This window comes from Zonotrichia albicollis, chromosome 5, assembly GCF_047830755.1.
Source record: "Zonotrichia albicollis isolate bZonAlb1 chromosome 5, bZonAlb1.hap1, whole genome shotgun sequence".
NCBI classification, from domain to species: domain Eukaryota; kingdom Metazoa; phylum Chordata; class Aves; order Passeriformes; family Passerellidae; genus Zonotrichia; species Zonotrichia albicollis.
In genome coordinates, this window is record NC_133823.1 from 28,591,933 (window position 1) to 28,611,446 (window position 19,514).

The 19,514-nt window shown below is 37.2% G+C and overlaps 1 protein-coding gene across 2 annotated transcripts in view; it reads left to right on the forward strand.

Moving 5' to 3' along the window:
- Positions 1-19,514, forward strand: part of GLRB (glycine receptor beta) — a 47,311-nt gene that overhangs the window by 24,403 nt on the left and 3,394 nt on the right. For both annotated transcript variants that reach the window (XM_005486334.4, XM_005486333.4), the window contains exons 6-9: positions 935-1,017; positions 3,802-3,942; positions 7,229-7,381; positions 9,616-9,908. In XM_005486334.4, the coding sequence (XP_005486391.1) occupies positions 935-1,017; positions 3,802-3,942; positions 7,229-7,381; positions 9,616-9,908 (670 nt within the window). The remainder of the gene's footprint in view (positions 1-934; positions 1,018-3,801; positions 3,943-7,228; positions 7,382-9,615; positions 9,909-19,514) is intronic.

Consider the following 19,514-nt stretch of genomic DNA (forward strand, 5'->3'; position numbering starts at 1 on the left):
TAGAGGTCTCTAAATCATGGACGGCACAGAGAGAATGGATGGGCATTGATTTTTTGCCTTCTTTTACAGTGAAAAAACTATGAGACAGACTGAGGATAGATAAAAAGGCATGATTAGAGTGTATTCTTTGCTGCAAGATTATATGCTGTGCATATTAAACTTTATGTGCTGTCAGGATTTAACCCCAGCTGGAAACTAAATACCATTCACTCACTTCTTCCTGGCCTCAGTGGGATGGGAAGGAGAAGCAGGAAAATAAAGGCCGTAGAAGTTGTGGGTCTAGAACAGCTTAAAAATTGCAGCAAAGTAGAACAAAATAAAAGTATTAATTCTAATACTAATTCTAATAAGAAGAACGAAGAAGAGACCTGTGCCAGCTACTAGGGAAAAAACTAACTGTCCCAGGTGAAACCAGGACACTTAGATTCCAGAAAGCAGCTGAAAGCAAAACAACTTCTTGGAGACAAAAAAATCTGTTGATTTCCCTTAAATACCGAAGCATCCCTTCTGGTTTGGGAAGCCCTTGAGCTGCAGCTTTTGGATGCTGCTGGATATCTGACAAAATAGCACTTCCATATTGCTGCTGTGTCATATTCTTCTTTAGAAGTCTGTCGTTGGCCAATGCTGGAGACAGGACTCTGGACTGTATGGACATTTGGTTTGGTTATTCTATGACCTATATGTATTTTGGCTTGTATTAGTAGTTCTTTAATTTGTGAGCTTCTATATGTTTAAAACCATCTATAAAATTGTATTGTCTTATTTTATACTAGAGAGATCTCCATTACGAACTGCTAATTATGACTTCTAAACTTTGTTTCTGCTGTTTTACAAAGACAAAAATCAAAAACCTTTTATTGTTTTGTTTCCCATGGCCATCTACTGCTTACCTGACAGCTCACACAGTTTTTAAATTCCCTTTCTGTATTTTCAGATTGTCTATTACACTGTCATGCCCTTTGGACTTGACCTTGTTTCCTATGGATACACAGCGCTGCAAGATGCAATTGGAAAGCTGTATGTAAATCACTCTGTCCATAAAAACAGTTCTCTTCTAGGCATGCATGAGAATCAAACAAAAATTATTAATTCTGTTTACTTCATCTAAACATTTTTAATAATGAAATTGATACTCACTGCTTCCTACCAATGTACATTTCCCTACTAAAGATGTTTCTTACTGTTATGGCACTGTGCACTCTTAGTTTTGGCTTTTGCTGTCAACCAGAATGATAGCTGACGCCTTTTATAAAAGCATTTACAATAAACTCAGAGAAATGGAAACATATCATTTGGAAAAAAGAATTATTTTTGCCAGATGGTTTTGACTTCCACAACCTGTGCCGCTTTTTAGGTTTGGGGTCCCAATGTATCCCCTTGCATTGATGAAACATTGGTATTGTTTGGAACTCCTTTGATACACTACCAAAGGAAAAGTATTTGATGCCAAAGCAGTGAGATCATTTGGTATCAAAGCTTTTGAAACTGGCTTCAGGATGTGTTGTGGATGTAGTCAGGAATCTATTCCTGGTCTCCAGGTGATTTAATCTTACAACAGGGCAGACAGGTCACATCTCTGAAGGGCTTCATGCAATGCTGTAAGTTGCAGACAAATGTTTCTGAAATCCATCTTCCTTTCCATGCCCCAAGTATGTAGGTGTCTACTCACCTACAGCTTTTTCCAACCGTTTATTCCTTGGTGATCCCACTTTCATGGTAATTCTGTTTTCCAAAATAGGGATGAGCATGAAGCAGAGAGAAGGAAGGTGACCTGTTCCAGTCTGCTCCTGCTGTAACATATAAACTTGTTCAGCTCTTACTCCAGCAGGTCTGGTGGGAAAGGTGAGGTTAGGGAAGAGAAGTCACAAGTGAAGAAATAGTAAGGTTAGCCAAAGTTGGGCAGGGTATCACAATATGGACAAGGATAATAGTAGTAGTAGTAGTAGTAGTAGTAGTAGTAATAGTAGTAGTAGTAGTAGTAATAGTAATAGTAATAATAATAATGATAATAATGATAATGATAATGATGATGATGATGATGATGATGATGATGATGATGATGATGATAATAATAATAATAATAATAATAATAATAATAATAATAATAATAATAATGGAGTTTTACAATTTAGGTTTTGATTGTCAGCATTTGTCTTTAGAATTTTAGTATGTCCATAGTAATTTTGTTCATCACTACTATGTATATACATTAGCTGGAGTAAGCTATTAATGAAAAACTCAAGTCAGTTTGGGATTAAACTGGAATTAGTAATGCTAATAGAAATTCACTAAAGGTTTCTCAGTCCAGCAAGTCCACTAACTTTACAAGAGTTGAAAGGTATGGTCATGCAAGGAGAAACTACTCATTAAAAAAAATAATGCTAAGATGATATAATCAAATGCAATGAATTTGCTTCTTTGAAAAGACTGTGCACTAAACTTTCTTCTACCTTTTGATTCAGTTATCAAAAGTAAGAAAGGTACCCATGACTTCCTATCTGTCCTTCCAGTTTTCCCTGCTAGCCATTGGTAGTTTTATTCTTAGGTTTTTTCAAATCAATATTTTGGTTTTACTTGCTAAATTTCAAAATCAAAAAAGGCCAGCAGTTGTTACTAGGATGTTCTCATATCCACAGTTATAATCCTCAGTTCTGCATATTCTCTATAGACACAATTTTCACTCTCCAGTAATTGTTATCATAAAGGATCTTGGCAGTTTTGTGATGTTCTGTGTGTTGGAATGGGGTGAAAATGATTTTATGAGTGAAAAATTAAAACAATTTTTTATAGTGTATTATATTATGAAGCTTTGAAACATTGTGATTTTTATTAAACTATTGTGAATCATAAAGACATCATTTATGAATAGTTTCACTTTCTTAATCACAGCTGGTTTTCAAAAATTAAAAAGAATAATCTAATGCATCCAGAAAAATAATGGCTCTTTAAACGTTTTTCTCAGGCTTTGAACTGCAAAATGATGCATTCCAACTCCATCGTTTTTATGTTTCCTCATCTGTGTTTCCATCTAACACGCATTATCTCTGTTTGAATTAAGTTAATCTTTAATGAACAGAAGGTAGCAAAAAAATGGCTTGTAAATCATGATTCTGATTATGCATATTTAATCAATACTGCTTTATTCTTGAATATTGTGAGTCTAACTTGCACTGCCTCTCACTTGGTGCTGGTGTATATAATATGATTTGTGCACTCAGAGGTTTGCTGAGGTCTGTCTGTCCTCAGTGGGTCAGGAAGGCACTGAGCTGATTTCTGTAGGACTGCACATCTGCTCTAATTCCTGGGCAAATATTTCCTGAACGGCAATGTTGCCATGAATCAGGGCTTTTATCCAAGAAAATAAGCAGTGTGGTCGTTCTACACAAACACGAAGATTCATCACGGTAATTGAGTTGTTAAATTCTTTTGAAGTTACTCAGACTCATTAAAATTCATCTTGTTCATATTTTTGCTGAAATAGAGTATGAATGAGTATGGAGGCTTGAAAGCTGTGCAAAATACTGCTTTGCTTTCTTTGTGTGAAAAGTACACCCTGTAACAAATACCTCTTAGTCATCCTAATATTGCTGATAATGTAATGTTTCACCCACTAAGCCCCAACTTCAGCCCACATAAAAATGCAGCTGCAGATTATTTAATTTTTGTATTTATTTATTTGAGCAGGAAATAAACAGAAAAAGACTGAAAGATATACAATACATATATGCTAGGTTTTCTTGCAGAGTTTACTGTGATTGAGGTGGATCTTTAGACAATTATTATTATACTTTTGTCTTGCAGTTGGTTACACAACTGATGACTTACGGTTTATCTGGCAGTCTGGAGATCCTGTACAGCTAGAGAAAATTGCTCTGCCTCAGTTTGATATTAAAAAGGAGGATATTGAATATGGCAACTGTACCAAGTATTACAAAGGCACAGGTAGGTAATATAAGTTATTTCCTTGGTAAAAAACTCTAAGCTTCCTTCAATTACTGTTTATAGTTAATGGTTAATATTCCAGTCCACGTTTTCTGGGACAAAATAGATTACTTTTAACTACTGAGTGGTGCATATAATGATAAGTTTAATATGTGAATATAAAAGTTCAATAATTGTTATAATAATAGTTAAATAATTTGAACTATTATTCTAGTTCAAATATAGAAATATCCAAGTTGAAGAAGAGATTAAATGTTACAGATATTATAGTCTTATTATCTCCATTTTATTTCTGTGGTCCTAATACCTGTTTATACTTATAAATATCAAACTTTTCTGAAGGATTGTTCATGCAGAATCATACCAGTTGCAGCAAAGTGGGTAAATTTTGATTTTCTGGTTAGGCTTTTTTTCCATAAGTGGATAGTACTAGAGTGTAATTCCAAATGCTTCACCCTACAGATTCTTCCTTTTTCTAACTGTTCTCGAAATTCTGTCATTTTTGAAAGCTGCTTCCAATCCTCAGCCCTCTGTTTATTTATTCCTATGATTATGGTTTTAATGTTGGCACAAATTTTTCAATGGTTTTCTGCTTTCTGGCTTTTAATGATTTACCTTTTTCACATTGATTGATTCATGCTAACCATTATATCCAAATGACTCACGCTATGACAACCGCAGGTCTCTCTACAAGAGCAGCTGTATTTTAGTCTGTGCTTTTACATCATGGGAATAACTCTTCTATTAAAACTCAGTTGAGAAGTCTGTGGTGCTGCAGTTTCTGAAGACCCTCTGAAAGTTTCCTGTTGGCTATTCAGCAGAAGTGGAGGCTCTGTTACTTGCAGTTGCTCCTGTGGTAGATTCCAAGCCTGGAGAGATCTCAAGGAATCTTAGCAGATCTCAGAGTTAAGAATTTAATTTGAAAAGATAATGAAAATAAAAGTGAGCTTTGGTTTTTAACTGCAAAATGAGTGAGATCTCATGCTGATAACATAATTCATTCACTCTTCATAGGTGATTTATAATTTGTAAATAATAAGAAATTAGGTCTCTTCAGAAAAATTCTGATTTTTTGAAAGCATATCTAGCAGCTAGCAGTGATGGCATTCAGAATACGGCAAAACCTTTCTTAGCAGTGAGAGAAATATTTTGTTCCTAGTTAAAAAATGAAATTACTGAAAAAAATAGTACGTAAATTAGTAAAAACTAAAGAAATGGATCTTGCAGTTCCCAAATGAAATCCATACAAATGGGAAAATTGTAAAACGTGTATACTATTGTGATTATTTTGGGGCATGCCCTAAATCTGAAATTAAATGTCTAAAAAACTTTAGATAGGAATCCTATTTTAGGAACCCTACGTTTTTAGGAAGAAAAAATATTTAAGAATTATACACAAAGAAAGTTATTGGTGTTTTCCCAAGTTTCAGCGGGTTGTGACCACCAATGACATGGTGCAAAATGTTCAGTAAAATATTCTCTGTGTGTATGCTTTGAACATTAAAGAAAGACCATGAGGGAACCATTTTGAAAAGTTTTTGCAATTCTTTTACTGCAAATCCATTCTGTAAAGAACCTCCATTAAATCTCACAACCAAAACCAGAATTAATATTTCAGTAATGAGAATTGAATATTTAGTATGATGAAATATTTTCAAAGGCTGTTTTCAATGCTCCATTTTTTTATTTACTTGAAAATTCTTATGCTGAAGGTATTTTTACCAGCACATTTCACACACAGAGCTGAATAATTTTGTCAGAAAATCAAGAGAGCTTTTGCTTTAAGGAGCAGATTTTCAAAATTATGTCTTATATAGGAGTTCCCTGACAATTGCAAAAACCCTTAATCTTCACTGCCTATTTCTGTCAACTAATGTTTTATCATACTTACCTAAGTTAAAAGAGGGTCAGCAAATCTGGATTTCTTTTGAAGCAATACATTGAATATTTATATTTGCAAATTTCCTGTTATTCATCAATTTTATGACAGATCAAATAGGTCCTTTTGAGCTGAATGGTGAGGGCAATAGATACCGTACTCTGTCTGATGAAATGTTATTCAAATGAAGGCATACAGAATGAATTTCCTACATAACACAAACAAATAATGATTTTGAAGGTCATCTCTTATTTGAAAACAAAACCTAAAAGTGTCTGGAATCCATTCATAAATTATAGAGGGAAAATTTCTCAGTGAAGTGATCGCTGAAGATGATGGAATGAGCTATAAAATACAGTATAGTGTCTTCTACACAAAGATGTTTGTCCTTAATGTTTTATAGTTTTGCTGTTGTGGTGTCTGTATGCCCAAACAGCACTTTTACGATGACATATCATTGTACAGCAGTTAACTGATGGAATATGGAAAGTAAATGGAGAACTTTTTGACACATTCTATCTTCTAAATAAACATCTCACCAATTGGATTGATAAATACAGTCTCATTTCAATTTTTAAGTTTATGCAATATAACATAGAAATGCCTTTTTCTTGTGATAGAATAGTTTTTGAAGTTTTCAGGCTTTTTCCAACACTGTTGTGTTACTATTAACATAGAAATTCCAGTTCTTCTAATTGAGTGAAAATATGGACATTAATTATTTTCTGGTTATCAGACTTCTTGATACATTTGTTATCTCCAGCAAAACATCTAGTAACTGCAACTTTGTTTTGGGTTGAATTCATTTTAAACATCATCTGAAGTTTGTATGCTTTAGATGTTAATTTTAAAAGATTTGATACATTCTTCCTTGTTTACAAAATTTGCAGCTTTTCTAGAGTCTTTTTAAGAATGTCTTTACCAATTTTAGAAGTCATTTGTACCAACTTTCAGTACTGAGGAAATCTCTGGTTAGTCACATTCATTCACCTCATTCCATTCTAAACCTACTGGACTAATATTTCTTAATTCATCTTTTGCACAAAATAATGCTAAGTAGGATTTTCAGATGAGCTTAAACTAGTAGGACTGCTAGACTCCATTGGTTTTGTCTGAACTGCATCTTGAAGCCAGCATCAAGCTGGGAGTCACTTCAGCCTCCTGCTGCTTTGAGACGTGGAAGGGTTCCTTACAGCACAAAGTACCACACCCTAACCACAATTGGTGCTCAAGTAAATCTGTGTTTTGATTCTTTTTTTTCCAAGTTAAAGTCTTTACCTTTATAAAGAAAATCAAAGCATTGAACTTTTGCTTTTAAGCAGAAAAAGACCTGGAAGATATTTTCACCTGAAAAGATATTTTCATCTGCTAAACACATTAAACATTAATGCATTTATTTCTTTAAAGGTTATTACACTTGTGTAGAAGTAATCTTCACTTTAAGAAGACAAGTTGGATTTTACATGATGGGTGTTTATGCTCCTACACTGCTAATTGTTGTTCTATCCTGGCTGTCATTTTGGATCAATCCTGATGCAAGTGCTGCAAGAGTCCCACTGGGTAACCTGCGTTTTTATGTGCTGTCACAATCCACTGTAACACCATTGAGCCATTCTCAGTTGCTTTGGCTACATGACACTGGACCCTGAAAGCAACTTCACTTCCATTATCCACTCATAATTTTCACTGAACTCTGCTCATTCCAAGTCCTGTGAACTCCACCTTGGCATTAAGACTTCACTTGCTTCTAGTTCCAGCATTTGGGTGAAGAGCACACTGTCTCCACTCCTCTCAACCTGGACAAATCTGATCCGTCTATGCACGAATGATGCTGCAAACACAGGCAATATGCATTTTACAGGAATTCCAACATTTGAATAATGAGTAAGAAAGCAGCATAGTAAGTAAGGCTCTTAATAGCTACCTATTGGAAATGTCTTTCTGAAGATTGATAGAAATGATCTTTGGAAAAGAACTAGCATTCCTGTTACCTGACTGGCTTTATTTCATTACAAACTCACTTCATGAGAGTACTTCAAGCTCATACAGTCGTACTGCTCAGCCCAGCAGAGTAGGCAGGCCCTTCATTTATAATGAAATAGCAGGACACAGAGTTAATAGTAACAATATTATCTTGACTAATTGGGTTGTACACAGGACTACAGCTGTGGCATGGCCTGCTGACCCCAGGAGCTCAGAGACGTGCAGAGCTGTTTGATGTGTGTACACTGTTTGTATGTGAATGCTTCAGGTACAGCAGATGGAAAGTAAGCCAGAGTGTACACTGAGGATTCAGTTCAGTATTTGCTGTATCATTCTGTTCTGAGATAACACATCTGATCATTCTTTATTATCCCCATGAACAAAAAAAATTCCAGCTTTGCAGTGGTACATTGATACTACATATTTCTAAATAAAACATTATAAAATGTTGTGGTTTAAAATCACATGACCATAAACATTTCTTTATGCTTCAGTGTTCTAAGAGCTAGTGAATTGTCCATTTGAGATTAATGCTAAATAAAATACCATATCAATCAATCTCACTGAAATCCAAATGGGAACACTAGCTAAAGAAAGTGTTGCTTGTGATCAAGTAGAAATGAATATTTTCATAGGCCAATACAGATAGTTTCATTTTAATTTACATTTTCACATCCTCAGTTACTTAAAATGGATCTGAAGCAAATAAATCTCTGTGAATGAAAAAAAAAATCATGCACTATAAAAAATATAGTTGAGACTCCTTTTGGCCAACATTTTTATAGACATCAATTCTACTTCATTAAGCCTCCCACTCATAAATAAAGATTTTTATCATTAGCATTCACAAAACCAAAATGAGACCTTCTGAACATGGAGATTGAACTAATTTTTCCCTACATGACAGCCATTTCTAAAGTTGGCTTTTTCCAAATGTAGCTCTTCGTGCTACTATTTTCACAGGAGCCTGTGAGAAATCTTTCTTTGGCGTCAAGCTTGTATTTGTCTCTTGTGATATGAATCCTGTGTTGATGGTGACATTTGGAAGCCTTATTAGGGGAAATGATTGGTGAAATCCATGATGAGTGTGACCTTCTAACAGCTTTTGCACATGTGGGTATTTTTCATGATAAGGGCTTCATGAAATGCCCTTTATCTAGAAAGCTGCTTCTTGATCCTCGAAGCTCAAATAGGAAATGACTGTGACCCTCAGTCACCTCCACGTTTTCATCTTCTCAGGGAATTGGGAACAAAGGCTTTTTTATTTGCTCATACAACTTTGCTTGTCAGCAAAAACTTCCCTTTTACCTATGGTCTGAATATCACACTTGTGAGCAGCTCATTCAGAGAATTGCTCCTGCTGTAGCACAGTTTAGATTTCTGGGACAATGCTATTCTAATTTAAAGGATTCCATTTTTTGTTTTAATTATCATATTTTTCTCTTCCACCTTCCCAGAATTAGATGCACATTGTAAGATAAGTCTTTGGAAACCCCATTTCCCAACTGTGTGATGTGCGATGAGACAAGAAACCATAACAACCAGTTTAGCCTCACTTATTTGTTTCTCTGTTTATAAAATGAAGGTAATCATTATTAGTAATTCATCATTAACTGCACTAGCTAACTGTTTAACTTGTTCATTAGCTGAAGGCATGTGCACTTTGTACACCTGCTGCGCCAACCACATTGTGAAGTCCCATTCACTGTTGCAAAACATCAATTCACTATTGTCTGTTTCAGAGGAAGAGCACAGCCAGTGTCATTGAAGGGAAGTTTTCTTATTCAATATATTGTTTTTTCTTTTTGTAGGTATTTTCTCAGTGCTCAGCTTGGCATCTGAATGTACCACTCTTGCTGCTGAACTTCCCAAAGTGTCTTATGTGAAGGCCTTAGATGTCTGGCTGATTGTTTGCCTTCTCTTTGGGTTTGCATCCCTGGTGGAATATGCTGTGGTTCAGGTAATGCTAAACAATCCAAAGAGAATTGAAGCTGAAAAAGCAAAGATTGCCAAGGCAGAGCAAGCAGAAGGGAAGGGTGGAAATGCTGCCAAGAAGAACACTGTGAATGGCACAGGGACTCCTGTTCACATCAGCACTTTACAGGTAGGAGCTGCAAAGCTTTGTATGCAAAATCAGCAGTCTTCTCTATTAACCCAATTCCAGGAATATAGTGTTTGTAGTAATTTTGAATAGTGCTTAATCTTGGAAAGGGTCATGACATTAAAAACATGCTGGTAACTAATGGCCAGCAGCCTGACCAATTGGTCCCTAGTGATTTGGGGTCAGAAGTTCTAAGTGAAAAATTTATCTTTTTATGTAGTAGCAGCATGGTTGCTGCTTAGCTTCAGGTAAATAAAGTAGCAAGCAGCTTTACAGTTGCTGTTTTTCTCATAATAAATAGCAGCTGTCAAACTGTAACTATTCAGAGGACAGAACTCTCAGACAGTATTTGCTGAGAGCATACTCAAATAACACCCAGCTCATTGCTTTCCTTGGGATGGCCACAGCTGCACTGCATTGCATGCCTGTGAAGCCAGAAATCCAGAAGTCGAGGCATTTGTAGACAAAAGACCTGTCTGCTTGTGTCAAACAGTTCCTGCATTTCTTCGTTGCCAGATGGCGTTTATGTGTAAATCAGTCAGATTTCACTATATGGTTAAAGATGACATGTACAACTTCACTCAGGCTGAAATTTTCCATCATATTGCTAAATTCCTAATATTTTAGAAGTCCCTGTTTGTGCTCCAAGAGTTTTCAGACATCCCAGTCCAACTGCCTTCAGTCCTAAGTGATATTTACTTGACATTTATTCTGCAGAAGAAAATATGTTGCTCTACAACATGTCTAATATGAATTTGGCTTGTCCTTTTCAATGAATCAGCAATTCTGTTGTATAAAATAAAGCTGCTAGGCTAGATCCAAGTGGTAATATTGGTACACAGTGACTTCAATGTTTCTTTAAGAAAGGAGTAGTTTATGCAAAAATGGCTGAAATCCTGTCGTAGTATCAAGCTGAGGTTATCCCAGCTTGACTAACTAATTGCCCCCAGTCCAGAAGAACTGCAGGTAGCTGCAGTGTTCTGCAATACCTGCAGCTCAGTGCACTTAACTACCATAATTCTCATCTGGTAGAAGAATCTTTGGGAAATGTTTTGGTAGACAACTAGTCTCAGCTTAGAGTAACCCCATGACTGCTTTGGCTTGTGTCATGAGTAATTCCCCAAGCCTAGACAACATGAGAAAGAAAATGGCTCTGCTGTAGTTTTGCTTTCCCTGAACTGAATGGGATAATTTTGTGTTCAGCAATCTGCAGGTCCCAAATCCAGCTGTTTATTCTGACAGAATAGTTGCAAAAATGCAGCAGTGCAGCATATAATAAATATTTCGTATTTCCAATACATAGAAGTGTTATGTGTTCAGCTCGATAAATTACAAGTTTAACAAAAATTTACAGTTTTTCAGTAGTGTGAACAAAACCAATTGCTAAATTACTGATTCTCCTTGGTATGCATATCCTCTGAGGTACGTGCCATTGTCATATCCAAGTGAAAAATGAAATTATCTATTATCACCTATGTTGTGCTTTCATATTTCAATTTTTTTTTCAAGAAGGCACTGGTATACAGTGTATTTTAAGACTTGGAAGGGTAATCATTATCCACAGAAGTTAACCAATGTTCCCCATGAGTGTGTCTAGCAGCAGGCTGAAGGATTTTAGAATTCAGAATTCAGTCTGCCCTTCTATTGTAGCATCTCCCCTCCACGATCTTGAAATATCAGCCTCACCTTCTCATGTTTAACCTGCACTTTTCAGGGTCTTCCCAGCCTTCCCAATTTGTTATGAGGGACCTTTAACATTCCAGTAGCTTCTAATGATCTTTATACAGAGATTTACAGAAAAAAAAAAATTACAAGCCATAGTGGAAATAGGTATTCCTTGCTGTAAAAGCTGGTCATGTGGCTGAGTAGCTCATGGGTAATGATCCAACTTGAATTAATCCATCTGCTTTGAAACACAACCTACCAGAGGAAACGTATCCTGGGCTGGTAATTTCTGGGAAGATGACCAGGTTGAGATATAAAAACGTCCCAAACCAATGAATAATTTGACATCAGGATGTGGCAGGACAGTGATGCTAGATTTTATATATTTGAAAGCTATAAATCTACCTCGCTGAAAGCTCCCTCTCTGAACCTGCTGCTGTGTAGGAGTACTTTGAAAGTTCTTGGCCCTGGAAAAGCGTGTACTAAAGTCCTAAATCAGAACAGGTGTAAATCTTTTGGTAGCTCTGACTTCTAATCCAAAAGTAGGCCTGCCTCACAAAATTTGGATTGCTCCCATACAGACCTAGTAATGATCAAGTAGAGAATGCGTTTGTCATATGGAAAATATGCAAGGGAGAGTAACATTAAAGAAGCAGGTAATGGAAAAAAACTGTATGTTGAAAGGCATAAAGAATACAAAACAAAAAGAGTCCTGAGTGCTGTCCCAGAACTTCAGGAGCTGTTTCTCATCAGGGTCACATAGGATTGTGTGGGAGGCAAGAGCAAATACTTTGCTAAATGTCTGGAAAGACTTAAGTGACTTTAGGAGAAAAGGATTACTTATAACTGCACCCCTGTAATAAGTGTATGTCCTATAGAAATGTTTAAGGATGTTCTTTTTCCACATAGGAGGTGATATTCAGGCAAAATTGACTGAGGGTGTAGCTGGAAATGTCAACATAGCTAGGCTTGAAACAGTGGATATACCAGATGGGACTTGAAGGCAAAAGCAACAGAAAAGACGTGGAAGCAGAAAATTCCAAGTGAGGAGAAACAGGGAGCATGAATAATTCCGTTTATTAGTGTTTCTCCTGATTTAATTAAGCTCTTATGCATTATGAAACATTAACTGAATGGTGCTGATACATATCTGTAAATTGTTTTGAGGGGAATCAAATTTAAAAAGAGAAATTACTTTATTTCACTTTAAAATGGCCCTGATCCTGATGCTAAGGCAATTTGTGTTCCCTGAGCAGCAGGCTGTGCACTTCCTGCTTTTGCAGTGTTGCAGTAATGGTGTCTCTGCAGGAGATCTGGGGAAAGGGCCTGCATGTGGGGTACAGGGAACTTGCTGGGTTGAGAATATACTTGGTTATGAGGAGGATCAGAGGGAAGCAGGTGGGGCGATCAAGCATCCCTGGTTCCAGTCTTTGTGGAACAACTTGTTTTCATGTTCTTGCTCCATTTGTGAAAGTTAAAATGGGATCGGGTTTGGAGACTTGGCATATTTTATTTTAGTAAAAAAAAAGCATAACAAAACCTCATAATAATCCCTAAAAATACAAGCAGCTATTGTTCCATTTTTATGGACTAAAGGGATAAGCTTTTCAGTGTATCATAAATATTAAAAGCTTAATCTAATTCATAATTGCAGTTTAGGCAAAGTGATCCCCTACAACAGAACCTGCAAGGTTTCTTTGAAAGTTGTCAGCAGAAAGCACTTTTGTCACTGTATCAACAGTCAGTGGTCATGATCAGTAATTTCCAACAGTGGCAGTGAAGATGGCAAAGTGAAAAGAGTGCTCACAATTTGCCAATCACCCAAAGATGGAGAAAGGCTTCCATGGATGTATAGCTACTTCACCAGCTCCTGGGAAATGGCTGATACAAAAGCTGCATGCTGCTAGCATACGCCAACCCTTCAAGTCCAAGCTTTATGAGTCATGCTCCCTCCAACAAAAACCCTTGAAATGTCAGTGCCATTTTAAACCCAGAGGTTTATCAATATGACTGTCTGATTAAAGTCGAGTGGTCTGTCTGTCAAGATCACCCTGAATCTGTAGGAAAAAGAAGAGAAAATAAGCACTTCTGATGTGTTTTTCTAGGAGAAGCAGTGGCTATGCACTTAGAGGCAAAAAGCCATGAGAAAATACAGCTTGGCTCCCTCAGCTCAGAGAGGCTGCAAGTAGATGCTGTTCTAAGCAGAGGAGAAAATTATGCAATCTGGTGATAACTGCTTGCACTGGCTTTTTATTGGGAATCCTCAGCAGGAGTTTGCATGTGTTTCCTAGCAATGAAACATCATACAGTGAGAAAAACAAGCAAAAAGGGAAATGTTTTGAAGATGATTCATTTTTTGTTTTTTTTGCTTTCATTGCTGACATGATTACAGTGAGAGATTGCACTGTTAACTATAACATCACCCCTCAATTTGAAAAGTCACATTTTCATCAAGCCCATTTTTAGAAGCTGTCCCCCACAGATAATGTGCTAATGACTGGAGAGAACATTTGCTAAAAGAATGGTTCTGGCAGATGATGAATAGCACTATGCAAGTGGTGGTAATAGCTCTAATGCCAGTTATTTTTAAAAAGTGCTGCTGTTGCTTGCTTTATCTTGTCAGAGCCACATCTAGGCTCTGAAACCAGAGATAGGTTGTGTTCATCTCTACTGAGTTGCAATGTACTTGACCACTGGTGGTGACCTGTGGTGATCTGGTCTACCCAGGTTTTTTTTCCCTCACATGGAACTCCAGACTCAATTTTTTTTATTGTAGAACCACCAAAAACTCAGGTTACATTTTACCTTGTACACAAAACCACAGGCTGCAGCCTATTTTAATAGTTCCTGACAGCATTTCAGGTACAGAGTAGGTACTTTCTGCTCCAGTGATTCCTGTATTCATCCTTGGAGATAATTCAAACATGACTGTAAAAAGGCCCCAGGCAGTCTGCTTTGAGCAGGGGGTTGGGCTGGATGATCTCCAGAGGTCCCTGCCAACCTCAACTGTGCTGTAATACTGCGATATTTTATGCATTAATATTTTTTGTCCTGTATTTTGGAATGTGGTAGCATATTCCTGCTGAGCTGCACCAGAAAATATACCCAGTGTGAATACAGACTAATGCTAAATAATCACTACTTTATTGATGATCTACATCTATCATTATGGCAAGAACAAGAGAAGAGCACAAAACAAGTGCAAGAGAGATGAATAACAGAGCTTGTTAAAAAACTCCTCCTTCTTCTTGTATGGAAGCCCCTTGCAGAGCTGGCAGCCCTGGGGACAGATGTGCATGCCAACAGGAGGCTGGAAGCACAGCAGCAGAGGGGGTTTTGTGACAAGGAGGATGTGCTGTGTTGGACAGGGAACACAGCATTCCAGTGGGGAAGCTCTTCAGCCTGAGGGACACGTGCTGGGCTCGAGAAGCTGCCAGTGCTGTAGCGTGTTTGAAGCCTTGCTAGGAGCTATGGATAATAAATTTCTGCTCTCAAAAATGATGGCTTTTATATTGCACTTCATCCTGATGGATAAAGAGGACTTGATCACAGGATGAACAGTCAATTGAAAAGGATCTTTATTCTATTTGCACAAAACAAATTGAATCAAGTCCCTGATATTTTTGGTGCTGTACAAAGTCAGATTTCACAAATTTGACAAGTGTCTAATCTGGATGGAAGAATTTAAACAAAAAGTGTAAATGGGGCTGGTGAGCTAATAATGTTCAAACCAGAAGTAAAGCTACACTAATTTAAGAAAAAACACAAAACCTAACAAATAACACAATTGAAAACAAATTCACCAAAGATTTAAAACTAATTCAGCTTCAAGCATTTCTCTTTTCTCCTCACTGGCAAGTGGGAGGTGATAGCAATTAATATAAGCTGAACTCAATGAAATAATTGTGTAAGTAAGAAAAGAGATTATGCTTAGCGTAACTGAAGGCAATAGGAAGTTACTTTGCATATACAGCAAGAATAAAAAACCTTGTGAGATGAGTAATGGTACTATACTAGGTAGAGGTACTGTAAGTATCAAGAATTAACTGAAAAGAGAAAAGTATTGAACAAATACTCTGCTCCATGTCTGGGGAAAAGCCAAATATATTCAATGTGAGGATGAAATAGCTCTCATTCACAGTAGCTGATGAGAATATTAAACAGTATCTATTAAATTTAGACATTTTACATTCAAGATTTCAGCTTAAGTTGCATCTAGAATTTTTTTACAGAGCTGGTCTGTGAGTGCTGTGGAACATTAATGTTGATTTTTTAATAAATCCTTTAAATCTGGGAGGGTTTCAAAATACAGCAAGAAGCTAACTTTGTGCCAGTACTTTTAAAGCTAAGTGGCATAACATGAATAATTATAAGCCTGACATCAATCAGTGGAGAATAATGCATAGCTTGCAGGGCTCTGACTAATAATTATTGTTTGTAAGTATTAATTATCTTTAATATTACTCATAATTCAGTCCTATGTTAGCTCCTAAATGGCTCAGTGAAATTAATCTGTTTATTCATTTAATCAAACTGAATATAACTTTTTAAGTACTATCAATTAGGTTGACAGAGGTAATGATGTGAAGGTAAGAAATTCTTGAAGAACATTTTTCTTGGCTTCATGTGTCAGCCTGGTTACATCATCTAAATTATGCAAAATCAAAGTTAGATTTGTTACCATCTCTGTGTACCAGCAGTTAATCAGACTAACTATAGTCATGCCTCGTGTCTGAACATTGAAGCCAAATAAATTCAGATTAGAAATAAGGTACATATGTTTCTGAGGAACAAAGTCATGGAAAAAATTCTCCATCCTGGATGTTTTTAAAGGAAAATCTAGTGTAACTCATTTGGGCAGTAAATGTGGAAAGTGAGGAGGAGCACCAGAAGCAGCAGAGGCAGAGGTGGGGAGTTAGTTGCTCCTGCCTGAAAGTCTGCATGCATAGGCAGCACTTATTCTTCCATCTCTTTCCCCATTTTCTTCTCACATTATTCCCCTAATTCTGCAACCAAAGGCATTCTGCAGAGGCACACGTGCTGCAGCTCTGGAGCAGCAGCAGGTGTCGAGCTTGGTGACAAGCACCTGTCAGCCCGAATTATTTAAAAGGTGAGAAAGGATATCACAAGGGGCCTTATGGATTCTAGGAGGCATTTTTAGGTGCTTCGGAGCTGTTCGTTAAAAGACAGGTGGTCTGTCCATCCTACCGAACCTAGACAAGATGGTCCAGTCCCGGAAGAAACAGAGAACTAGGTCTGTGTTTTGGGCCAAGCCCCATGAGCTGTCACCTTCCTGTGGTCTCCTTGGCTACCCCCCAAATCCATTGCAGAGAGACAAAGAGTCGCTGCCCAGCTCACTGGGAATGCAGGGTGTCCCTACACTATCCCAGAAGCCTTCCCTTCCCAAACAGCTGCTCCCCATCCTCTGCTGGGGAAAAGCCATAAATCTGGTGGAAGCATCCTGTGGGTTGGGTCTGGCTCACAGGTCATGATGCTGGGGCAGGATAAGGCAAGTGACATCAATTATTTTCTGTGTCAGGATAAAGTCAAAAGTATATATTTTACTTTTCTTTACACATCAAGTGTAGTACTCTGAAATCAAGCCCTACAATATTTTTTGTACAGAAAATGTTCCTGTAGCATTTGGTAAGTTTTTTGTGCAGTAAGTGGGGAAAGTGAGGAGGAGCAGGGGCATTGTTAGGATTATTGTTGCACTTCTAGCACAAACCAAGGCAAAATCAATAAAAATCAGACAGTCATATATACTTTATATTATATAACATTGTTTAGGGAAAGTTTTAGGTCAACTGGAGTGAATTTAGTTTAAAACAACAGAAACATTGAAGACTTGAAGATATATATGAGAAAAAAATTAAAAATATGTTCATGTAGCAGCTGAATGCAGTAAATAGAAGAATGTCGGAATTGTAAAACCACGGAAATAGATGAAGTTCTTTTCAAAAGTAACATATACTTATTAAAGAAAAATTTGGGCCAGGTTGCTCATACAAGGAAAATTGTGTCACCCTGATAAATCAGTATTCCAGCTGACACTGAACTAAGCAAAGCTGTGTGTGAACATGCTGTGAACAGTTCTCTGCTTATAAGGCAGAGGTGACCTAGAATCCACTCTCAGTCCTGAATGGGAATGAGAACCGACTTGTAACAGCCTTTAGGGGAGCACTCTAGATACTGCAGTTGGAACAGGAATATTTTGTGCTAGAAATGAGAGGATTTAAGCTGCAATTAGTGTCACTGAATTTTTACAACGTATTACCGGTAGTATGAGGAATGGGCTACAAATTTTCAAATCCAAAAGGAGGCCTATAATTTCATACATGATTCCATTTCTTGTCGTGGTCTTACTAAATCTTGCTAGATTTGACCATGGAAAAAATCTAATATTCCTATGACTCTTCAGTTAACATGCACCCCAGTCCTGCAAGCTCATTTTTCATTGCACAAGGGTCTGCTTTATATCTTCATTACCTATGTCACTGGATATGATCTAATTGGAAGGAATGTCTCAGATTGGTGAATTATAGCACCCTGTTACCCAGGGTCATATAATCATGTTTATCTGTGTCTTAGTCACCACCTTACTTGACAGTTTGCCCCTGCTACTCCAGTAATGAACACTGTCTCAGGCTGTCAGGTCTTTGAGGACTAGGAGACAGTTGCAAGAGATTTGTACAAATAGATTTGTCCTGCCATCAGGGAACACCTATCTTGTTTTTCTTTTTTGTAACCTGGAATCTTGATTTTGTGGTGGTTAAGGAATGATATTCTCCAGTTTAGTACTCCCACTAAAACTGCGCACTGCTCCACCACCTTGCTCCAAGTGGAGGCACAAAAGGTAAAGATAATGGTTTGAGATAAGAAAAAGTTACTGAAAACGGCAATGAGATATGAAAACGAGCAGCAATAATATTAGCAAAAAAAAGATGTAAGAAAATAAATGATTCACACAGAAAAATTCCCTGGCAATAGGCAATACCGGATGGCTTCCTCTGTACATTTTGTTGACCAGAAAAAAAGTCTTTGTGCCAGAAGGGAATAGCTTTCCCTAGCCCTGGAAATGACATGAGACATGAGGTGATACAGAATAACTTCTGTGCCCTTGCCATGTCTCCTCCTGGCTACTGCAAAAATTAACCCTCTCCTGGCTGGAACCAGGACAAACCTGCACCTCAGTTTAATGCATTGGTTTCAAAAGGTACTGCTTTCATGAAAAATAGAACTCTGGAAAATTTGGGAAGGTGTAACCACTTTTTTCAGAAGGAATAGTGCCATGCTTCTTTTCCACCTTGCACTAGAATCAGCTTTGTCAATAATGGGAGTAAAAGCCCCAATCAAAGTTTAAGTCTTTTCTTGACTGCCTCAGTTCTTTCCACACAGGATAGGTTGTCACTGTTGTAGAGAAGCTAATAATTTTCTTCAGAATATTTTTCATTCATCCATAAACCTGGTACTGTATTTATGACACTATTATTATTATTTTAGTAGTTACAAAATATGACTATGCAAATATCCCAAACTATCAGCCAAAAACTGCAGAAAACCAGAGGTGGAGAGAGCTGAGGGTAAAATACCTGAGGTCATTGTGGAGGAGACAGGCTAATGGGTAAAAGGGACAGCAGCTTTTGGAGCTGCTGAGTTTTAGTGGACCACTGGCTCCAGGAAGCCTTACTGAAACATACATTTATGTCAGTTGCCCATGGGTATAGCCTGAAAACTAGCAGTTTTTTAACATATGCTAAGGTTATATATGTGAACAAATTTATAGTCTGTATTCTTCTCTCTGCTTTCCTGAGTAGTCCAACTGAAGTGAAAGTATGGGAGAGGTTTATCCAAGTCACAAAGAACAGTGCCTTGCAAGTAGCCTCTAAATCACTTCAAGCTCCCTGAACAGTGCGGGGTTGGTTCTCCTAGAGATGTGTTGAA